Below are 15,551 nucleotides of genomic sequence, written 5' to 3'. Positions count from 1 at the left end.
CTTTAATTCCATGGTATAGATGGTTCATTATTAGCTATTTTTCTTTTTCAGACCTTGATGTATTTAGGCCCATCTTGGATGACAAACTTATGCCAGAGCACTTGTTTCGTGTATGCTTGGAGCATGAAGAAACGTTAGGCATAGCTTCCCAATCATCTCACGCTTACAATATATACAAGGTTATGCTTGTTATGATACTTTCCTCCTAGGCTGCTATCTTCATCTAGCATCTCAAGCTGTAGTTGGTTCTCTTTTCAGGATTCAAATGCTTCATTATTACATAAAATGGTGAAACCACTCACTGTCATTCAAGAGCGGGTTAATTTTTTTCTGAAAGAGTGGCCAGAGCATCCTGGTCTCCAGAATTTATTGCATGCTATTGACAAACTCTTGTCAGAACATCCTAGCACACCTTTGTCTAAGGTACTTCATTTGTATTTGTTTTATCCTATTTCGTGACCAAGATTACTCGTCTGGGGCTTTAATCAATATCTTATGGCTATTATTACCTTTTTTGCATGTGAAATGTAATCTTGTTCTAAAGGCTTTACTCAGTCTGCAACTTTTAGTTGGCAGAGCCGAATTTTTGCAGGAAAATGCTTCCATGTTTTCTCTCACGGGTAATATATTTGTCCTACTTAATTTTTTTCCTTTTTTTCCTCATTGATTTTTGTTGTAAAATTAGTTAATTTTTTTACCTGCAGATCTGCTCCATCCAATTTATTCTTTGATCTCTTCATGGCAAAAACTTGAATTAGACTGTTGGCCTACTTTACTTGATGAGGTTGTGGAACAATATGAGAATAATGCTGGAAAGGTTAGAAATATGTGCGCACGCGCCTGTATGTGTATGCATATGTACATACATGTGGACATACATAGATACATATGTGATTCTTTGTTTAAGTGAATCGTATTTCGATGGTCAGACACATTTCTACCTACTGAATTTCTGCTTGGTTGAGTGCAGCTATGGTTCCCTTTATACGCAGTTCTCCATCGTAGAGGATCTGGTGATGCTGAGGCTGATAAACTGTTCACTATGCAAAGGCATGCACCACACTTTATATTAACATTTTTAATAAAACTTAATTCCAACTTGGCTTTAAGCAAATGATAACATGCAGTATTGAGGACTTTGTTGGAAGTTCCAATGTTGGAGAGTTCAAGAAACGTCTTAACCTTCTTCTTGCTTTCCATGGTCAGCTCAATCATGGTGTTGTTTTGAAAGCGTATTCCAGGTGCAGTTCTGTAAACCATCTCCCATCTCCCAATTTTGTTTACTGTTTTATGTACTTTGTTGAATGATGAAAGAACCTGCATGATACTTGTGGATAGCAAATTTGATTTTGACAGGGTGAGAACTGTGATACTGTAGCCATATGACTAAATAGAAAATAAACAAATAGGTTAAATGGACATTCTCTCATATTGGGGCCAGGAAGTGATGCTCTATTTTAGGTGTGGAAATGCTAGTTTTCAAATTTTAATTTTAAGGCAGTTGTCACATCAGTAGCCGGTGTTGGGTACTTTTGGGATATGTTGGTACATTTTTAAACTGTGTAATTCTGTAAGAAATTGGATAATATGGATACTTTTTGTGAGTTTGTAAAATATTTTATTGTCTTATATTGAGCATCATTTTGCGGTTAATATAAGTAAAATGATGATATCATATTCTCGCACTATAAATTCTTGTTATTTTCTTGAATTTTTTGAAATATGTGTCGATATAAGTTGTTTCTTTTCTTTTGAATAAGTTCATGTCAATTGTTTAATTTTAATTGTGATATATAAGTGTACCTCGATAGATTTTAGAAGTTGCCACACAAAAATCTCTCTTTTATTGTAATATCTGCTATGTTTTGTTTGACTTTGAGATTAGACATATTCTGCAAATTGGTAATGCATAATATTTTGTCTATGCTTCATAGGTAAGGGTGGGCTACTCTTTTTGTCTTAATATACTAAAATATGACATGATTGTGTAAAACACTTTGTATTTGTTAAAAATAGGAGAGAAAATGGAATGGAACATTATTTATAAGCTAGCAAGCCTTATTTCTAAAAGTTTTAAGATCTTCTTCCATTATTATATTGGCTTGTGTAGCAAGCATGAAAGGTTGTGATTTCCAATGTTTATGGCAGTTCAGAATCTTCAGATAGATCAAAGCATTACTTTTATCCCCAAGGTAATTTTTCACGCTTTTCAAAATGCTTAGATAAACCTTAAATCTTACTAAATTTAAACCCTTTAAATCCCAAAAATGTAAAAAGAAATATTTGAAATGACTTTCAAACTTCAATGTTTGAGTTGATCTATATCCAACAGGAATAAGATTATGATATGTAAATCTGTTTTGTGTTAGTTATTAATATAAAAATTTTAAACTAATTAATTTTGAGCAGTAGTGCAGTACCCTAAAACATTTTGCTGAACTCTATTAGTAACAATAGCCTTAAAAATATTTGCTAAACTCTGTCACTTTGGTATAAATGATCATAATTGCACATGAATAAGACCCATTTTCATTTCCTTTAGATGAATCTTGTCGTGATGTTAAAACAAACCCGTTTTGAACTTCAGAATTTAGTTGTTGCTAATAAATCACTATCGAATTATAGAGTGCATCTGCATGATTTACACTGTCCTGTCAATGTTGGCACTCGTGGTGCTAACGAACATCCTGCATTAACACAAGACATGGCACGTAGGCAAATAGTGGCCATCTACATATTTAGGGTATTCTTTTTTTTTTCTTTTTATGAAATCGGGCTCATTGATTAATATAACATTGTTGAAATGAATTGGCTCCACCTTATTTGTTTCCAATCAATGTAAATTATACAGTGGAAAATATTCAGCTACTTATCAATGAGTATCTGCTTGTGTTCTTGTTATCCTGAGTTGGAGTTTGTAAAGCTTAGTAGAAAGTTTAATGTAAAATTTTATATAGGGCACTATAACTTGTCAAATTGTTCTGTGTAAATCATATAATAATCCAGAAATTAGCTTGTTAAGTAGTCCATGCCGTGAGAAATTAAGCAAAGTTTGTATCATTTTTATATCAATCCAACTAGTGTTTAAACCTTGGCCTACTTAGAATTCGTTACACGAGTTATTAGAACCAGACCAAACCGGGTGGTTGGACTGGAAAAACCAGAACTAGACCATTAATCAGTCTGATTCACTTAATGGATTGGATGTGTTGAAAAACCAGAATTGACCCAGTTGGTTTTGGATAACTTGCATGAACTGTCTGGGTTACATATGATCAGGTTTTGTATAACAAAATATTACTTAAATAACCTTAAATTAAATCTTTCTTATTATTTGTTTAAGAGGATATTACATTAAATATTTCTTATTATTTGTCATTGAGAAATAAATTAGGATATAATAATTAATGACTTTATTGATGATGAAGAAGAAGATGAGAGAGATTAAGTCAGAGCTTGCAAAATCTATCTAAATAGAATTAAATTTGTAGAACAAAACAAATATTGCAACAAGCAAAAATGAATTTAAAAATTCAGATTATAATATGGAATTGACTAATTGGGGTAGAATTATTAAATGCTGTTTTGATTACTAAAAAGGTATCCATGTTGATCAAGAATTGGTGTATATGCTGTTTCAATCGTGACAATTATATTGGATAAATTATTTCTCCTATATCAATAAATAATTGATTTTGAATTGGATTGGTATTATTACTACCATTGATTTTGTGACATGTTTTTTAATATGGATAAATGTTTATGTTTATAATGTTGATTGATGTTGCCACTTTTATCATTTTTAATACAATTAAAGTTTTATTTTCAGTTGTATAAAATTATTTTTAAATTAAATTATTAGTTTTACTATATTTAATTTTAAATTATTTTTATGTATTTTAAAATATTTTTAATTAAAAATGCGGTCTGATAAGTTGATCCATTGGTTCGACCATTGACGTAGTGACCAAAGGCTTGACTGGATCGCTTTCCGATTCGATTATGATAATTATGAGTCATTGTAAAACTTGTTTGTTACTAACTTGGAGCTCCTGCGCTGTAGTGGTTTAACTTGAGCTTTGAGAGGTATTTCTTCATGAGTTGTTCATGCTTGTGGGCTTTGGTATCCTTGCACTCATTTTGTTTATCATTCACATATTTCTTATAGCAACTTTAGTGGCCCAGTACATGTGGAGTGTGGACATAATATTTTTTTTGTTTTCTCCTTCTTGTGGATGTCGGGATGCAAATCTTCATTTGTTTGATTGTCAGGCATAAATTTGAAGCTATTATTCTGATGTCAGTAATGTTCTTTATACCATTTCTTAGGGAAATTATTTTTTTATTATACATTTGTCAAGTACTCACTCCTAAATGATTTATGGCAGTCCTGCTATGAGAGAGAATCTGAACATCCTGTACAATGCTTTTGGTTATTATGTGCAATTCATGCCATTGTAAGTTCAGAAAAAAACTTAATAATTTTTGTAGTTTGATTTCCACTATTCTTTTTAAAAGCTTAAGGCAAGTTGTAACTATTTCTTCTCCACTTTCAGAGTTTTGGAGCACATTGAGAATGGTAGAAGAACTATAGAAAAAGATTTGAAAGAGCATCTTAAGCTTTTACATTGGGAGCATCCTCACAACTACTCGTCCATAGAAAGCTTCAGCAGGGCCAGGCAGAAGATGCGAAAACTTATTCAAAAATTTAATGTATAATTTGCCCATCTCTTGTTATTGTTGTTGTTTATTAATACCAAGGATTTTAATTTCGAATAATACTGTCCGTACCAGGGGGTACGTACTGATCCATCAGCAGACCGATACGCGAACCACCCACTACCGGGCGGTACCGTCAATTGGGGCTGCTTCCGCCCCGTTACCACCCTAAATCGATCAGTGACGATCGATTTTGACCGTCGCCGCCCGCTATCGGGTGGTATTAGCCAAGGGAGAAGAAATAAGAGGGAGAAGAAAAGGGAGAACCTGGAGATCTGGCGCCACTCTCCCTCGATGATCTCGATCCGTCGTCACCCTCCCTCGTCGGACGCTGCAGATGAGATGTTGCTTTCTTCTCGTCTGAGGTGACAAAGCCTCGGCGTCGTCGGCGACTTCTCATCCGTGCGGGGAGAAGAAGCCTTGACGACGTCACGGGGAGAAGAAATGAAGCGTTGTCGAGGCAACATTTCTTCTCCCCATGTGGGTAGAAAAAGGGGGCGACGTCGCCTTTTTTTCTTTTTAATATATATATATATATATATATATATATATATATATATATACATACACACACACACCAGTGTATCGCTCGGTACCGAGTTATGCTCGAAACTTCGGTACAGTATAAAATTATGATCCTTGATTAATATTATATATTTCTGATTGGGTTGTATATCGATCCTGAAAATAATGCTTCAGAATCATTATTTCCCAATATATAATAGATACATGCTTCTTGAATGAAAAGGATCTTCTATTTCAATTTATTTTTTGAGAAGAATTTCTTATAGACTAAACAACTATTTATTCCATCAACAGAACATTTTTTTTATAACACTAGATTCTTATCATGAAATGATTAACGTTAGTGGTACGAGGAGAGGTAAAAGTAGATTAAACCGACTTTAATAGAAATCATAAGTAAATATTTAAGTACTCTAAATTTAACTAAATATATGACTTCTTAGAGATATAAATAGCGGCAAAAGATCCGTGTACCTGACCCCAAATAGTTGGGACTTACGGTTTTGTTGTTGTAGATTCATATCATATTTATGTTATTGTAATTGGATTCATTGTTCTGTGCTAACTGCCAGGCTCTTTTCTTTGTCAGGATATTTTACAACAACCTTTGATGGTTGTTCTTAACCAAGAAGTAACATTGAAGAGAGAGAAAATTCCTGCTTGGCTTGAGAATTGTACTTGCAATGAAACAAGTCTAGATGTGTTGCAGTTTCCTCTTGATGCCATGAAACTCAGAAACTCAGAAAGGTTCCCTTTCTATTTTGTACCTCAATTATTCTATTTTGAACTTATTTTATTGAATTCAAGGTAATTGTTAATCTATCTGCTTCTTTTCATCTAGATTCCTATGGTGTAATGGCTGGAGTGACAAGGTTAAATTGGTACTGAAAACTGATTTCTTACAAGCTCGAGGTATGACATATCTGATAGCATATATTCTTCTGTGTTTGGATTATGGTTTGTTGAAGAGTTTTTTGCCAAATTAAAGTTTTGCAATATTTGCTGCTAATGCTGCAGGTTTGTTAGATATCAAACAGTCTTTGATGCCTGAAACTCCATATGAAGGCTTAAAGAAATTATGGGAGGAAGGTTGGTCTTCGCTCGAAAGGGTTTGCCAAAATGCAGCTCAACTTGCTCATATCTGGAAACATGGAACTAAAAATCTCAGAAAGAGAAGGGCACTAAGCAATTTGCTAAAGATTCTTGAAGAGAGTGGGTTATCAAGGCATAGATCTGTATTGAATGAGGTACTGGCTATCTTTTTGTTTTTGATCTTTCAAGGGAGTACTTGGAAGTTTTTAGGTGGAATAAATTATATTTGCTTTATTCAGTTAAATATTGTAGAAGAAAATTAGCCTGCTACTATCATCACCTCCTCATGATTATTGAGCTTTTCCTGTTGTTTGATCATGGTATTCCCCCTTTCTCTATGTTTCATACAGATTGGAACCAAATCAGGCCATCTGAGTGACTTGTACCTTCAGCCTTCATATGAAATGCTACATTTGCTCCTGCAAGAGTTCTGGCACAAATATCCAGGAAATATGAGCATCACTTCCCAGAGCCACTCAGAGAGGCCAGAAGATGATAAAGATGCATTGAAATGGAAGTTTGCTAATCAGTTCTACTTCAGAAACTTGGCTAGCATGCAGCAACTTAAAGAGATTTGCCTTGGTTTTAGTAAAGATCTTAGTTTAGAGCAGGTCAGTGTGTTGGCAATTTAGCAATGTTATTGTAATATAGGTTTGTTCTGTAATGGTGCCATGCTTTATGTTCCTCACTTTCGTGTTCCTACCTCACCTTTATGCAGGTAAATCGAGCACTCTCTTTTCTTGATCATTTAATTTTGATGCAACAAGAGCAAAGATTTGTTATATATAGTGAATATAAGCGGCTGAAGAAACTTCATCAGCAATGTCTTCTGTTGCATAGCAAAGGTAACATGCTGGAGAACTTATAGTTTCCTATTCTTCTGTTCTAGCACATTTTTATGTTATTTTCCTGTTTCCTGTAGAAGTAAGTGGTGATTTCATTATAGCTAGGAACCAACATCTCCTACTCAAATGCATGTGGGAACAAAAGGTAAATTCTTCTTTGGTCTTGGTTATGAGTAAATTAATTTATAGTTTTGTCCTATGTACATGTTGGTTTAGTTTGACTCCTTTTTTTGGCAGCAACTATTTGACAGCTTACTTGCCATGTCAAGAGATACAAGTATGTTGCTTGGAAGCATAAAAGATGGTCATCTGAATACTTGCAAGATTACTAGGGATGGAGCTGACACTGTGTGTCCTGTCATTGATATGTTCATTCCTAGATTTTTAAAATCAAAGGTAGTCATCTCATGCATCCAAGCATGCTTTACTTATATACTTTGAGTTAACATCCTCATCTGAGGTTAATCTTTATTTCAGGAAATACTAGACATGTACCTACTTGGCAATGATGGGATTGTGACAACTGCTACAGAAGTTCCCTGTCTTGTCTCTGAGAAAATGGAGCAATTGGTTATGTCCAATTTTGAAACAATTAATGCTTTTGAAGAAGCTACTCGAGTGTTGGGTTTCCAAAAGGTTGTGAGATCTGTCGAGGGAACCTTGCTTAATCGTTTTGGAGAGCTAATCAACAAGGTCTGTAGCATTGGATTTTTCATCTGTCCTGGATGCAATGTTCAACTATTTGATTTCTAAATATTCAGACTTATTATGATTCTGTCTGAATATAATAATATAAATAAAGATTGTCTATACTAATGACTTACCATTTTTTCTGATGACAATTGCTTTTTGGGCTCCGCTCATTTGTCCGAATTTCAATTTTGTGTAAAATCTTACTTGACGAACTCTTCCTACAAGTATTTCTTTTATGTCCTGATACTGTGCCTAGTTTGCATGCACAATTTTCTTTGGAAGATTACTTATTAGATATGTACCTCTATGGCTAAAATTTTTTGTTTGCTTGTGCTTCTGAATCAATTTGGAAATGCTCATTCCTTCAAATTGTGCACAAATTTTGCAGGGCAAGATGATAATGAAGGAATTCATTTGTCAGCGTGATGAGAGTAATCAATTCGTCTGTAGAGAAAATGCCAAGAATATTGAACCTTTTTACAGAGAAAATTATGAGAGAACATCTGAACTCATGATGGATGTTTGTGCTAAGCTGTATGCATACTATGGTGACCATAATTCTGTTGAAAAATTGCCTGCTGAGAATATAACATCGTGGAAAGATCTTTTTCAGTTATATATGATGAATCTCCATCTAGACAGAATTCATGATTCTCTTAGCATCACAATTGTTGCAGCGGTATGTTCTCCTTTTAAACTCCATTTTCAATGTTAGTTGCTCACAATCTTAGATTGAAATTATTGTCAATTTCAATTTTGGTGAACCATGATATCACCTTTGTGCTTACACATATAACTTATCTTGCAGAGCAAACTTGCAAGTTCTGCTGCGAACAGGAAAACTGAAGTTTGTTCTAACATAGAGATGCAACTCAAGAATCTTCGTGATCCTTTGGACCTTATTCTAACCTTTGGAGACGGCATCCTTTCTGAGTTTTTAGATGCACATGTAGCGGTATGCTTTTTTGTCTCTTCATTTATCAGCTTTCATTTCTTTCGTTAAACAATTGTGTACTGAATTGACTTGTTACTCTGTGCAGATAGCTGAAATGACAAATGTGCTTGCCCACATTTTTATTTTGGTATTTTCTAAAGGATTTGGCTCTGCTCAAGAAGAAATAGAAACCACCACAGGCAATGGATCTGAAGATGCTAGTGGAACTGGTATGGGGGAGGGTGAAGGCATTAATGATGTAAGTGATCAGATTGAGGATGAAGATCAGCTCCTTGGTTCCTCCGAGAAGGTACTTGTAGTAGCGCTTACTGTTTTTGCAGCATATTATGATATAGTTAGCTTCTAACAGTTGTGCTGTCAATTTCCAGCAGGAAGGACAGGATAAGTTGGACAAAGGACCCAGTGACAAAGATAAAGGAATAGAAATGGAAGAGGATTTTGATGCTGAAACATTTAGCATGAGTGGGGATTCCAATGATACTGACCTTGAAGATGAGGAAGACCTGAACCTGGATTCTAGGATGGGACAGACAGCAGATGGTGATCAGGTAGTTGATGAGAAGCCTTGGGATAGGGATGAAGATGGCAATACTGAAAATTTAACTGAGAAATATGAGTCAGGTCCTGCTGTCAAGAAGACAGATTCAAGTAGTAGAGAACTCAGAGCAAAAGATGATAATGCCCTTGCCAAGGAGGATTCAGAAGAGATGGACAGAGATGAAAGTGACAGGCTAACTGAGGAGAACAAGGAATCTGAAAAAAGTGATGATGATTTAAATGCTGATGACATGATGCTGGACAAAAATCAAGCATTTGAAGATTCAACAGGAAAACAATTTCAGGAACAGGCACTAGATTTTGAAGATGTAGACATGGATGAACCGCAAGGTTCAGATGTCGTGGATGGAGCTAATTCTGAACCCAGTGAGTCTGATGAAGAAATGAAGGATGATGAAAAGTCCAAGCAAAATGATGTTGTTGATGAAAAGTCCAAACAAACTGATGTTGATGACAGTTGTAATCAAGTTGATGAAAACTCACAGAATAAAGAAGGGCAAGAGGAAGCTGAAATTGCAAATATGAATTTAGAGTCGAATAAAGAAACTTTGGAATCAGATAAGATTGAGCCATTGGAGTATCCAGCAGATGGAACTGAATCATTGAAGTCCGCAAGTAATTCTCATGGAGTAGACTTCACAATGGATGCTGAGATTTCTTGGGCCAACAGTAATGACATGAATAGTAGCATTGCTCCATCAAGGTCTTTACCATCTGACGAAGTGCCCAAAATGGAAATATCCATTCCCAACTCTGTTGATGGTTCAGGGGTTTCTTATGATCAATTTCAGTCAAAACCTGAGAATTCACAGGACAGTAATTTGTCCATGCAAAGAACTAGAACAAATCCATACAGAAGTCTAGGAGATGCCATGGAAAACTGGAAAGAAAGAGCTAAAGTGTCAGTTGATACTCAGGAACATCAGTCAGAATTAGTTGAGGATCTTGCTGGTGAGAATGCAGAAGAATATGGATTTGTGTCTGAGGCTGAAAAGAGCACTTCTCAGGCTCTTGCAGCTGCAACATCTGACCAAATCAAAAATGACTTCAAAGGCAGCAAGTTTTCTGGGGATGAAAGTCACAATTTGAAGAATGAAGATAATGATCGAAGTAATGTGATGGAGAGTTCTGAAACGAGCAATCTTAAATCCAGACAAGCTTTGATTCCCAGGGAAAAAGTTGATGAGATTCCCGACATGGCAGTTGAAGGTGATACATCAGCAGAAGAAATGGAACAATGTAATTTGCATAATCTCTATGAGGACATGGTATCATTTAAAAGTTCATACATGTATGAAAAAGTACTGCCACTCGATTCATCACCAGATGATAAGGTGTTATCCAGGTCCTTGGGAATTGAATCAATATCTGATGAGGCGCTGCGAAAAGCTATCTCAGAATGGAAAAGATATGAAGTGATCACAACACGATTGTCTCAGGAATTGGCCGAACAGCTGCGCCTGGTGATGGAACCGACTCTCGCAAGCAAGCTTCAGGGGGATTATAAGACTGGAAAACGCATTAACATGAAGAAGGTAAATAAGTGTATATTAACCATCCTTGATAGATCGTCACATTCATCACTTACCCCTTAAAATTATGTGTTAATCAAACATAGATTGTATCTTCTGTTAATTTTGGATCCTTGTTTAACTCTTGATATGTCCAGGTTGTACCATACATTGCAAGCCATTTCAGGAAAGATAAGATCTGGTTGAGGAGAACCAGACCCAATAAAAGGAATTATCAAGTGGTGGTTGCAGTTGATGATTCACGCAGTATGTCTGAAAGCCACTGTGGAAGTGTAGCTATTGAGGCACTGGTAACAGTGTGTCGGGCAATGTCACAACTAGAAGTTGGCCAATTTGCAGTTGCAAGTTTTGGTGGGAAGGGGAATATTAGGTTACTTCACGATTTTGATCAGCCATTTACTGGAGAAGCTGGAGTTAAGGTGGGTCACATGTTATCATCAGTTTAATACTGGTTTCAGTAACCTCATGAGTCTTGTGTTGCTTATGCATATATATGCTTACTTGGAACAGATGATTTCTAGCTTGTCATTCAAGCAAGACAACACCATAGCTGATGAACCAGTAGTTGATCTGCTTAAGTACTTGAACGATATGCTTGACACTGCAGTATCAAAAGCACGCATGCCATCAGGCCAGAACCCGCTGAACCAGCTCGTTTTGATAATAGCTGATGGAAGGTTTCATGAGAAGGTGTGAATTTTAAAGTTACAGATCTTGATTAGTTTTTATGCAGTTGAATAAAACTTGTATGCTTGCATATATATCCTGCGACTCGTTACAAACAATATTTATATCATAGAATCAAAACGAGGAGTTATATTCGGAATAGTTAATTGTCATGGTTGAATAACATTTATTAATTTCTTCATCCTTGAAACCTTTGTTCAAATTTTAAAAGAAAATCTGTCCACCTAATGAAGACATGGTTTGAGATCGTAGTATAATAAGTGATAAAAGTGCTTTGTCTCCATAATTGCCCTAGCATCATGTTAATTAGTAGGCCACTATTTTGGACTTGGTTTGAGATACTAGGGATTGATACAAAAACATGATATTGCTAATCATGATTCATGTGCAAATAACAAAGATGAAGCACTAGTATGTAAATAATGCCCCATCACCTTTTCTTCTTTCTTGTTTGGTAGCCCTGTTCCTGACTACTAGAAAGCAATTATGGCAGGAAAACTTGAAGCGCTGTGTAAGGGATGTTTTAAATCGAAAGCGATTGATAGCCTTTATACTTCTTGATAGCCCCCAAGAATCTATTGAGGATCTAATGGTATGTGGACGATCTCTTTGTGCTACTAATTTTTTTTTTCTTTTTTATTTCTTATTATTGTGTATATAATTTTTTTTTTCAGGAAGCGTCATTTGAAGGGGAGAAACTTTCTTTTACAAAGTATCTAAAAACTTTCCCTTTTCCATACTATATCATACTGAGGAACATTGAAACACTTCCACGTACACTAGCTGATTTGTTGAGACAGGTTATGTCTTTGCTGCATTCTTTCTCCACTTTTTGGTCTGTTATTTGGTGTAGTAGTCATACTACATGATATCACTAGTAGCAAAAATCAATTAGGAAAATTAATAGTGCTTCATATTGTTGATAGTCTGACTGTTATCTTGCATTGGCTATTCCTGCAGTGGTTTGAGCTTATGCAGAACAGCATGGAGTAAAATGTGTTAGATGGTGAGGAACCATAATTGTTGCATATACATAACATAGTGTGTGAATGGGAGAAGCGATGCCAGCAGCAGCTGATGCCGAACAAAGGTCATCTAAGCAGTTATGAAATGGCTCAGCAGTGGTGGTCTGAAAATGTCGGCTCAGCAGTTAGATGGTAAGGTCTTCTGTTCTTCCAAAGTTGGCAATGGACAGCAAAAGCGTTCTTGTTGTATGCATGCTTCAGTACACCAAATGGTTACGTGGTTGGTATATGATGCTTGTGATCCTCCAAGCAGCAGGTTTTCCTTCAGGATTTCTGAATAATTTTCCAGCGTGGGAGCTATTTATATCTCCACCGCAGTTTACGTCACTGCAATATATACATGTTTACACCCAAATTTTGCTTTCAAAATTGTATTCTTTTTATTTTTTGGATGGAAAAGGGCCAGTTTCAGAGAATGAAGTATAGTGAATGTATTTATCAGTCTAGAATCATTGTAGCAGCTGTTTTGTATCTTGGTTCTTTTATTGTTTTTGAGGTTGGACAAGGAGAATCTGCTTCAATGTAATCACTAAATTAACATCATTATTTCAATTTTATTGCAGAGTGAGTTTTTATAAGCTGCTTTTGAAGCCTACAAACTGATGGGTGCCCCTTATAAATCATTTTGTATTTATTTGTAATCTGCTCACGCCGTAACTGTTGTTGTGTTCCGGTCTGACCGATCGGGACATATGAATCTCTCTTCAGAATTGGGTTTTACGTATATATCCTGGCAATGCAGAGGGACAGTATGTTTGCCTATGTAAATTTTAATGCATCCGGGAAAAAGAAAAATCTTCGGAGTAGAATAGTTGAGGTGTGTAATATCGACTTTCCATATGAGGTGTGACCCTTATCTAACTACACTGTCGACCGGGATGATTCACACATGGTAGAAACCAAATGGCTTCGGCTTTTATATAGCCCCTGGCGGGGAAGGCAGTACACGCCAAGCAACACCCTCCACTGCCAACAAATTATAACCGTCAGCATGGACCAACTCCATCGCTTCCCTCCGACACTTGTCACCGGCGGCGCTTCTTTTCTTTGGCAGCAGCCTCAGGTATCTCCTCCGCCCTCCTCTCTTTTCTTCCCACCTCTCAAAAACTTGATGTGTCAGAATGCATCGCAGGAAGCGGGCGGAACCACGGCCGCAGACGAGCTGAAGCAGGCGCTCCTCCGGACGACCCTGGAGCTGGAGTCCACCCGCGTCACCGCCCAGGAGGAGCTACGGAGGATGGAGTCCCAGGCCCTCCACCTCTCCCGCCTGCTCGAGGTCGCCACCCGGGAGCGCGACGAGGCCCGCCACGCCGTCCTCCTTCTCTTCCTCCACCACGGCGACCACCCCCACCTTCCCTCCCACCCCGAGCCCAACCTCGACCCCAACACCAACCCCGCCCACTCCCTTGCCTTCGACGACGGGAGCGACGTTGCGGCGGCTGCCGCCGCAGAGGACGTGGGCGAGAGCAGCAACGGGGCGTCGCCGCCGGCGCTGACGGCGTTGGCCGAGGTCGAGTCGGCGGCCGCGAGGAGGGGCCTGCCGGAGAAAGGGCGGCTGGTGAAGGCGGTGATGGGGGCGGGGCCGCTGTTGCAGACGCTGCTGCTGGCGGGGCCGCTCCCACAGTGGCGTCACCCGCCGCCGGACCTCCGCAGCTCCGAGATCCCCCCTGTGGCCATCAGCCTGAACCCAAACCCAAAGAACGAGAAGGACGGAGAGGGGTCCCTGTCGCCGTTGCCGGCCTCCCTTCGGAACTCCTCCTCCTCGTCTTCATCACTGGAGAGTGGCAGCAACTGTAATTTCGGAAGCGAGTTACAAAACGCTACGTTTTCTTTGAAATCCGTGTGACCAGCTTCCCTCCCCCCCCTTCCCAAATCCTCCTTTTCCTTCTCTCTTCTGCTTTTTGTTTGGGTGATGAGGTGCTGCCATGTTTTCTTATTCCGATTAACTGTGTACGTAGCAAATGGGAAAAGGGAAAAGAAAACATTGCCACTTAGTATGAACAGCAAGTGTGAGACGATGCTGTGTGGGAAATAGATATGGAGAATTCTCCACTCCCACCTTGGAATCGGATTCACTGCCACCGTGAACTTTTGCGTTCTTGTTCCCGTTTCAGTTTTCTTGAGGTGGGGAACGTCACGCGGTTTTGTGACCGCTAAAGATGTGTCTCCCCCCATTCGACTTGTTGAGGTGTGCAAAAGGAACAGTCAGATTTCAGCTGCAAAAGTAACAGGTGACCGAGGAGATCGAGAGCCCCAAGAGCTAATCTAGCAGCGTAAATTGTGGGAATAGATCCAATGCGTGTAGCATGGGCGGGTGCTAATATGACTGTGTTCTTCGCCCTGGCTCTTAGCCGATCAATTTGCTGGCAAGATCCAATGATGAGCCATGGGGTTAAAGCTGCCACGTAAAGGGCAGAAGACAAGAGTATCATGGGAATCATTCAACGGCTCACTTGCTTGGACTCTAGGCTGCTCGATGTGTTCCCCAGCTTTGATGACGACATGTCCCCATCTTATCACCTGTAGCTTCTTTCCACGTCTCGTTGTAATGGGAAACAATGAAGCCATGGCAAGATAAGAGCTGCAGACGAAACATCCTCGTTTACTAGCTCGGGGAGGAAGCAGACAGAGTGCGGTGCAATTCCAAATCTAGTCCATCATCACCATTAGATCACATGGAACAAGTAAGAAGTCTCAATGAGAATTTTGTTCAGCTGACCGCAGAAAAACAAAAAAGAATCAGATTTGTGTGATTCACGTTGTCTTCCATTTTATTTTTCTCAGGTCTTTGTGTGTGTGTGTATGTGTATATATATATATATGAAGTCTTTTCAGTCAAAATATCATGTGGAGTGCTCAAAGAGATGAAGACTTTGATTCGAAGACGGCCTCTCGAATATTATATTTCTCTAGCAAAATC

At 38.1% G+C, this 15,551-nt stretch overlaps 2 protein-coding genes across 5 annotated transcripts in view; both read left to right on the top strand.

Moving 5' to 3' along the window:
* Positions 1–13,209, top strand: part of LOC135583213 (midasin-like) — a 63,423-nt gene extending 50,214 nt beyond the window's left edge. For 2 of the 3 annotated variants that reach the window (XM_065173789.1, XM_065173785.1), the window contains exons 54-78: positions 52–179; positions 259–423; positions 545–620; positions 705–817; positions 971–1,050; positions 1,128–1,241; positions 4,389–4,457; positions 4,557–4,713; positions 5,834–5,991; positions 6,086–6,156; positions 6,262–6,491; positions 6,687–6,947; positions 7,055–7,181; positions 7,259–7,326; positions 7,419–7,577; positions 7,659–7,874; positions 8,263–8,553; positions 8,683–8,829; positions 8,915–9,118; positions 9,198–10,922; positions 11,057–11,338; positions 11,430–11,609; positions 12,100–12,198; positions 12,281–12,406; positions 12,567–13,209. In XM_065173789.1, coding sequence (XP_065029861.1) covers positions 52–179; positions 259–423; positions 545–620; positions 705–817; positions 971–1,050; positions 1,128–1,241; positions 4,389–4,457; positions 4,557–4,713; positions 5,834–5,991; positions 6,086–6,156; positions 6,262–6,491; positions 6,687–6,947; positions 7,055–7,181; positions 7,259–7,326; positions 7,419–7,577; positions 7,659–7,874; positions 8,263–8,553; positions 8,683–8,829; positions 8,915–9,118; positions 9,198–10,922; positions 11,057–11,338; positions 11,430–11,609; positions 12,100–12,198; positions 12,281–12,406; positions 12,567–12,599 — 5,279 coding nt within the window. In that variant the 3' untranslated portion in view covers positions 12,600–13,209. The remainder of the gene's footprint in view (positions 1–51; positions 180–258; positions 424–544; positions 621–704; positions 818–970; positions 1,051–1,127; positions 1,242–4,388; positions 4,458–4,556; positions 4,714–5,833; positions 5,992–6,085; positions 6,157–6,261; positions 6,492–6,686; positions 6,948–7,054; positions 7,182–7,258; positions 7,327–7,418; positions 7,578–7,658; positions 7,875–8,262; positions 8,554–8,682; positions 8,830–8,914; positions 9,119–9,197; positions 10,923–11,056; positions 11,339–11,429; positions 11,610–12,099; positions 12,199–12,280; positions 12,407–12,566) is intronic. The other variant, XM_065173798.1, reaches the window with a different exon arrangement.
* A 347-nt stretch (positions 13,210–13,556) lies between these two features.
* On the top strand, positions 13,557–14,712 carry LOC135652663 (uncharacterized). Of its 2 annotated transcripts, none has more exons than XM_065173777.1 (2): positions 13,557–13,694; positions 13,764–14,712. In XM_065173777.1, exons 1-2 carry the CDS (start codon positions 13,623–13,625, stop codon positions 14,475–14,477), a joined length of 786 nt encoding a protein of 261 aa, XP_065029849.1. In that variant the 5' UTR covers positions 13,557–13,622; the 3' UTR covers positions 14,478–14,712. The 2 variants fall into 2 exon arrangements, with proteins under 2 accessions (XP_065029849.1, XP_065029840.1); XM_065173768.1 differs by having other exon boundaries at positions 13,564–13,694; positions 13,752–14,712.
* The last annotated feature ends 839 nt before the right edge of the window (positions 14,713–15,551 follow it).

Source organism: Musa acuminata, chromosome BXJ1-4 (genome assembly GCF_036884655.1).
Source record: "Musa acuminata AAA Group cultivar baxijiao chromosome BXJ1-4, Cavendish_Baxijiao_AAA, whole genome shotgun sequence".
NCBI lineage: Eukaryota > Viridiplantae > Streptophyta > Magnoliopsida > Zingiberales > Musaceae > Musa > Musa acuminata.
Note: the sequence above shows the minus strand (reverse complement) of the source record. Positions and strands in the feature narration are given on the sequence as shown.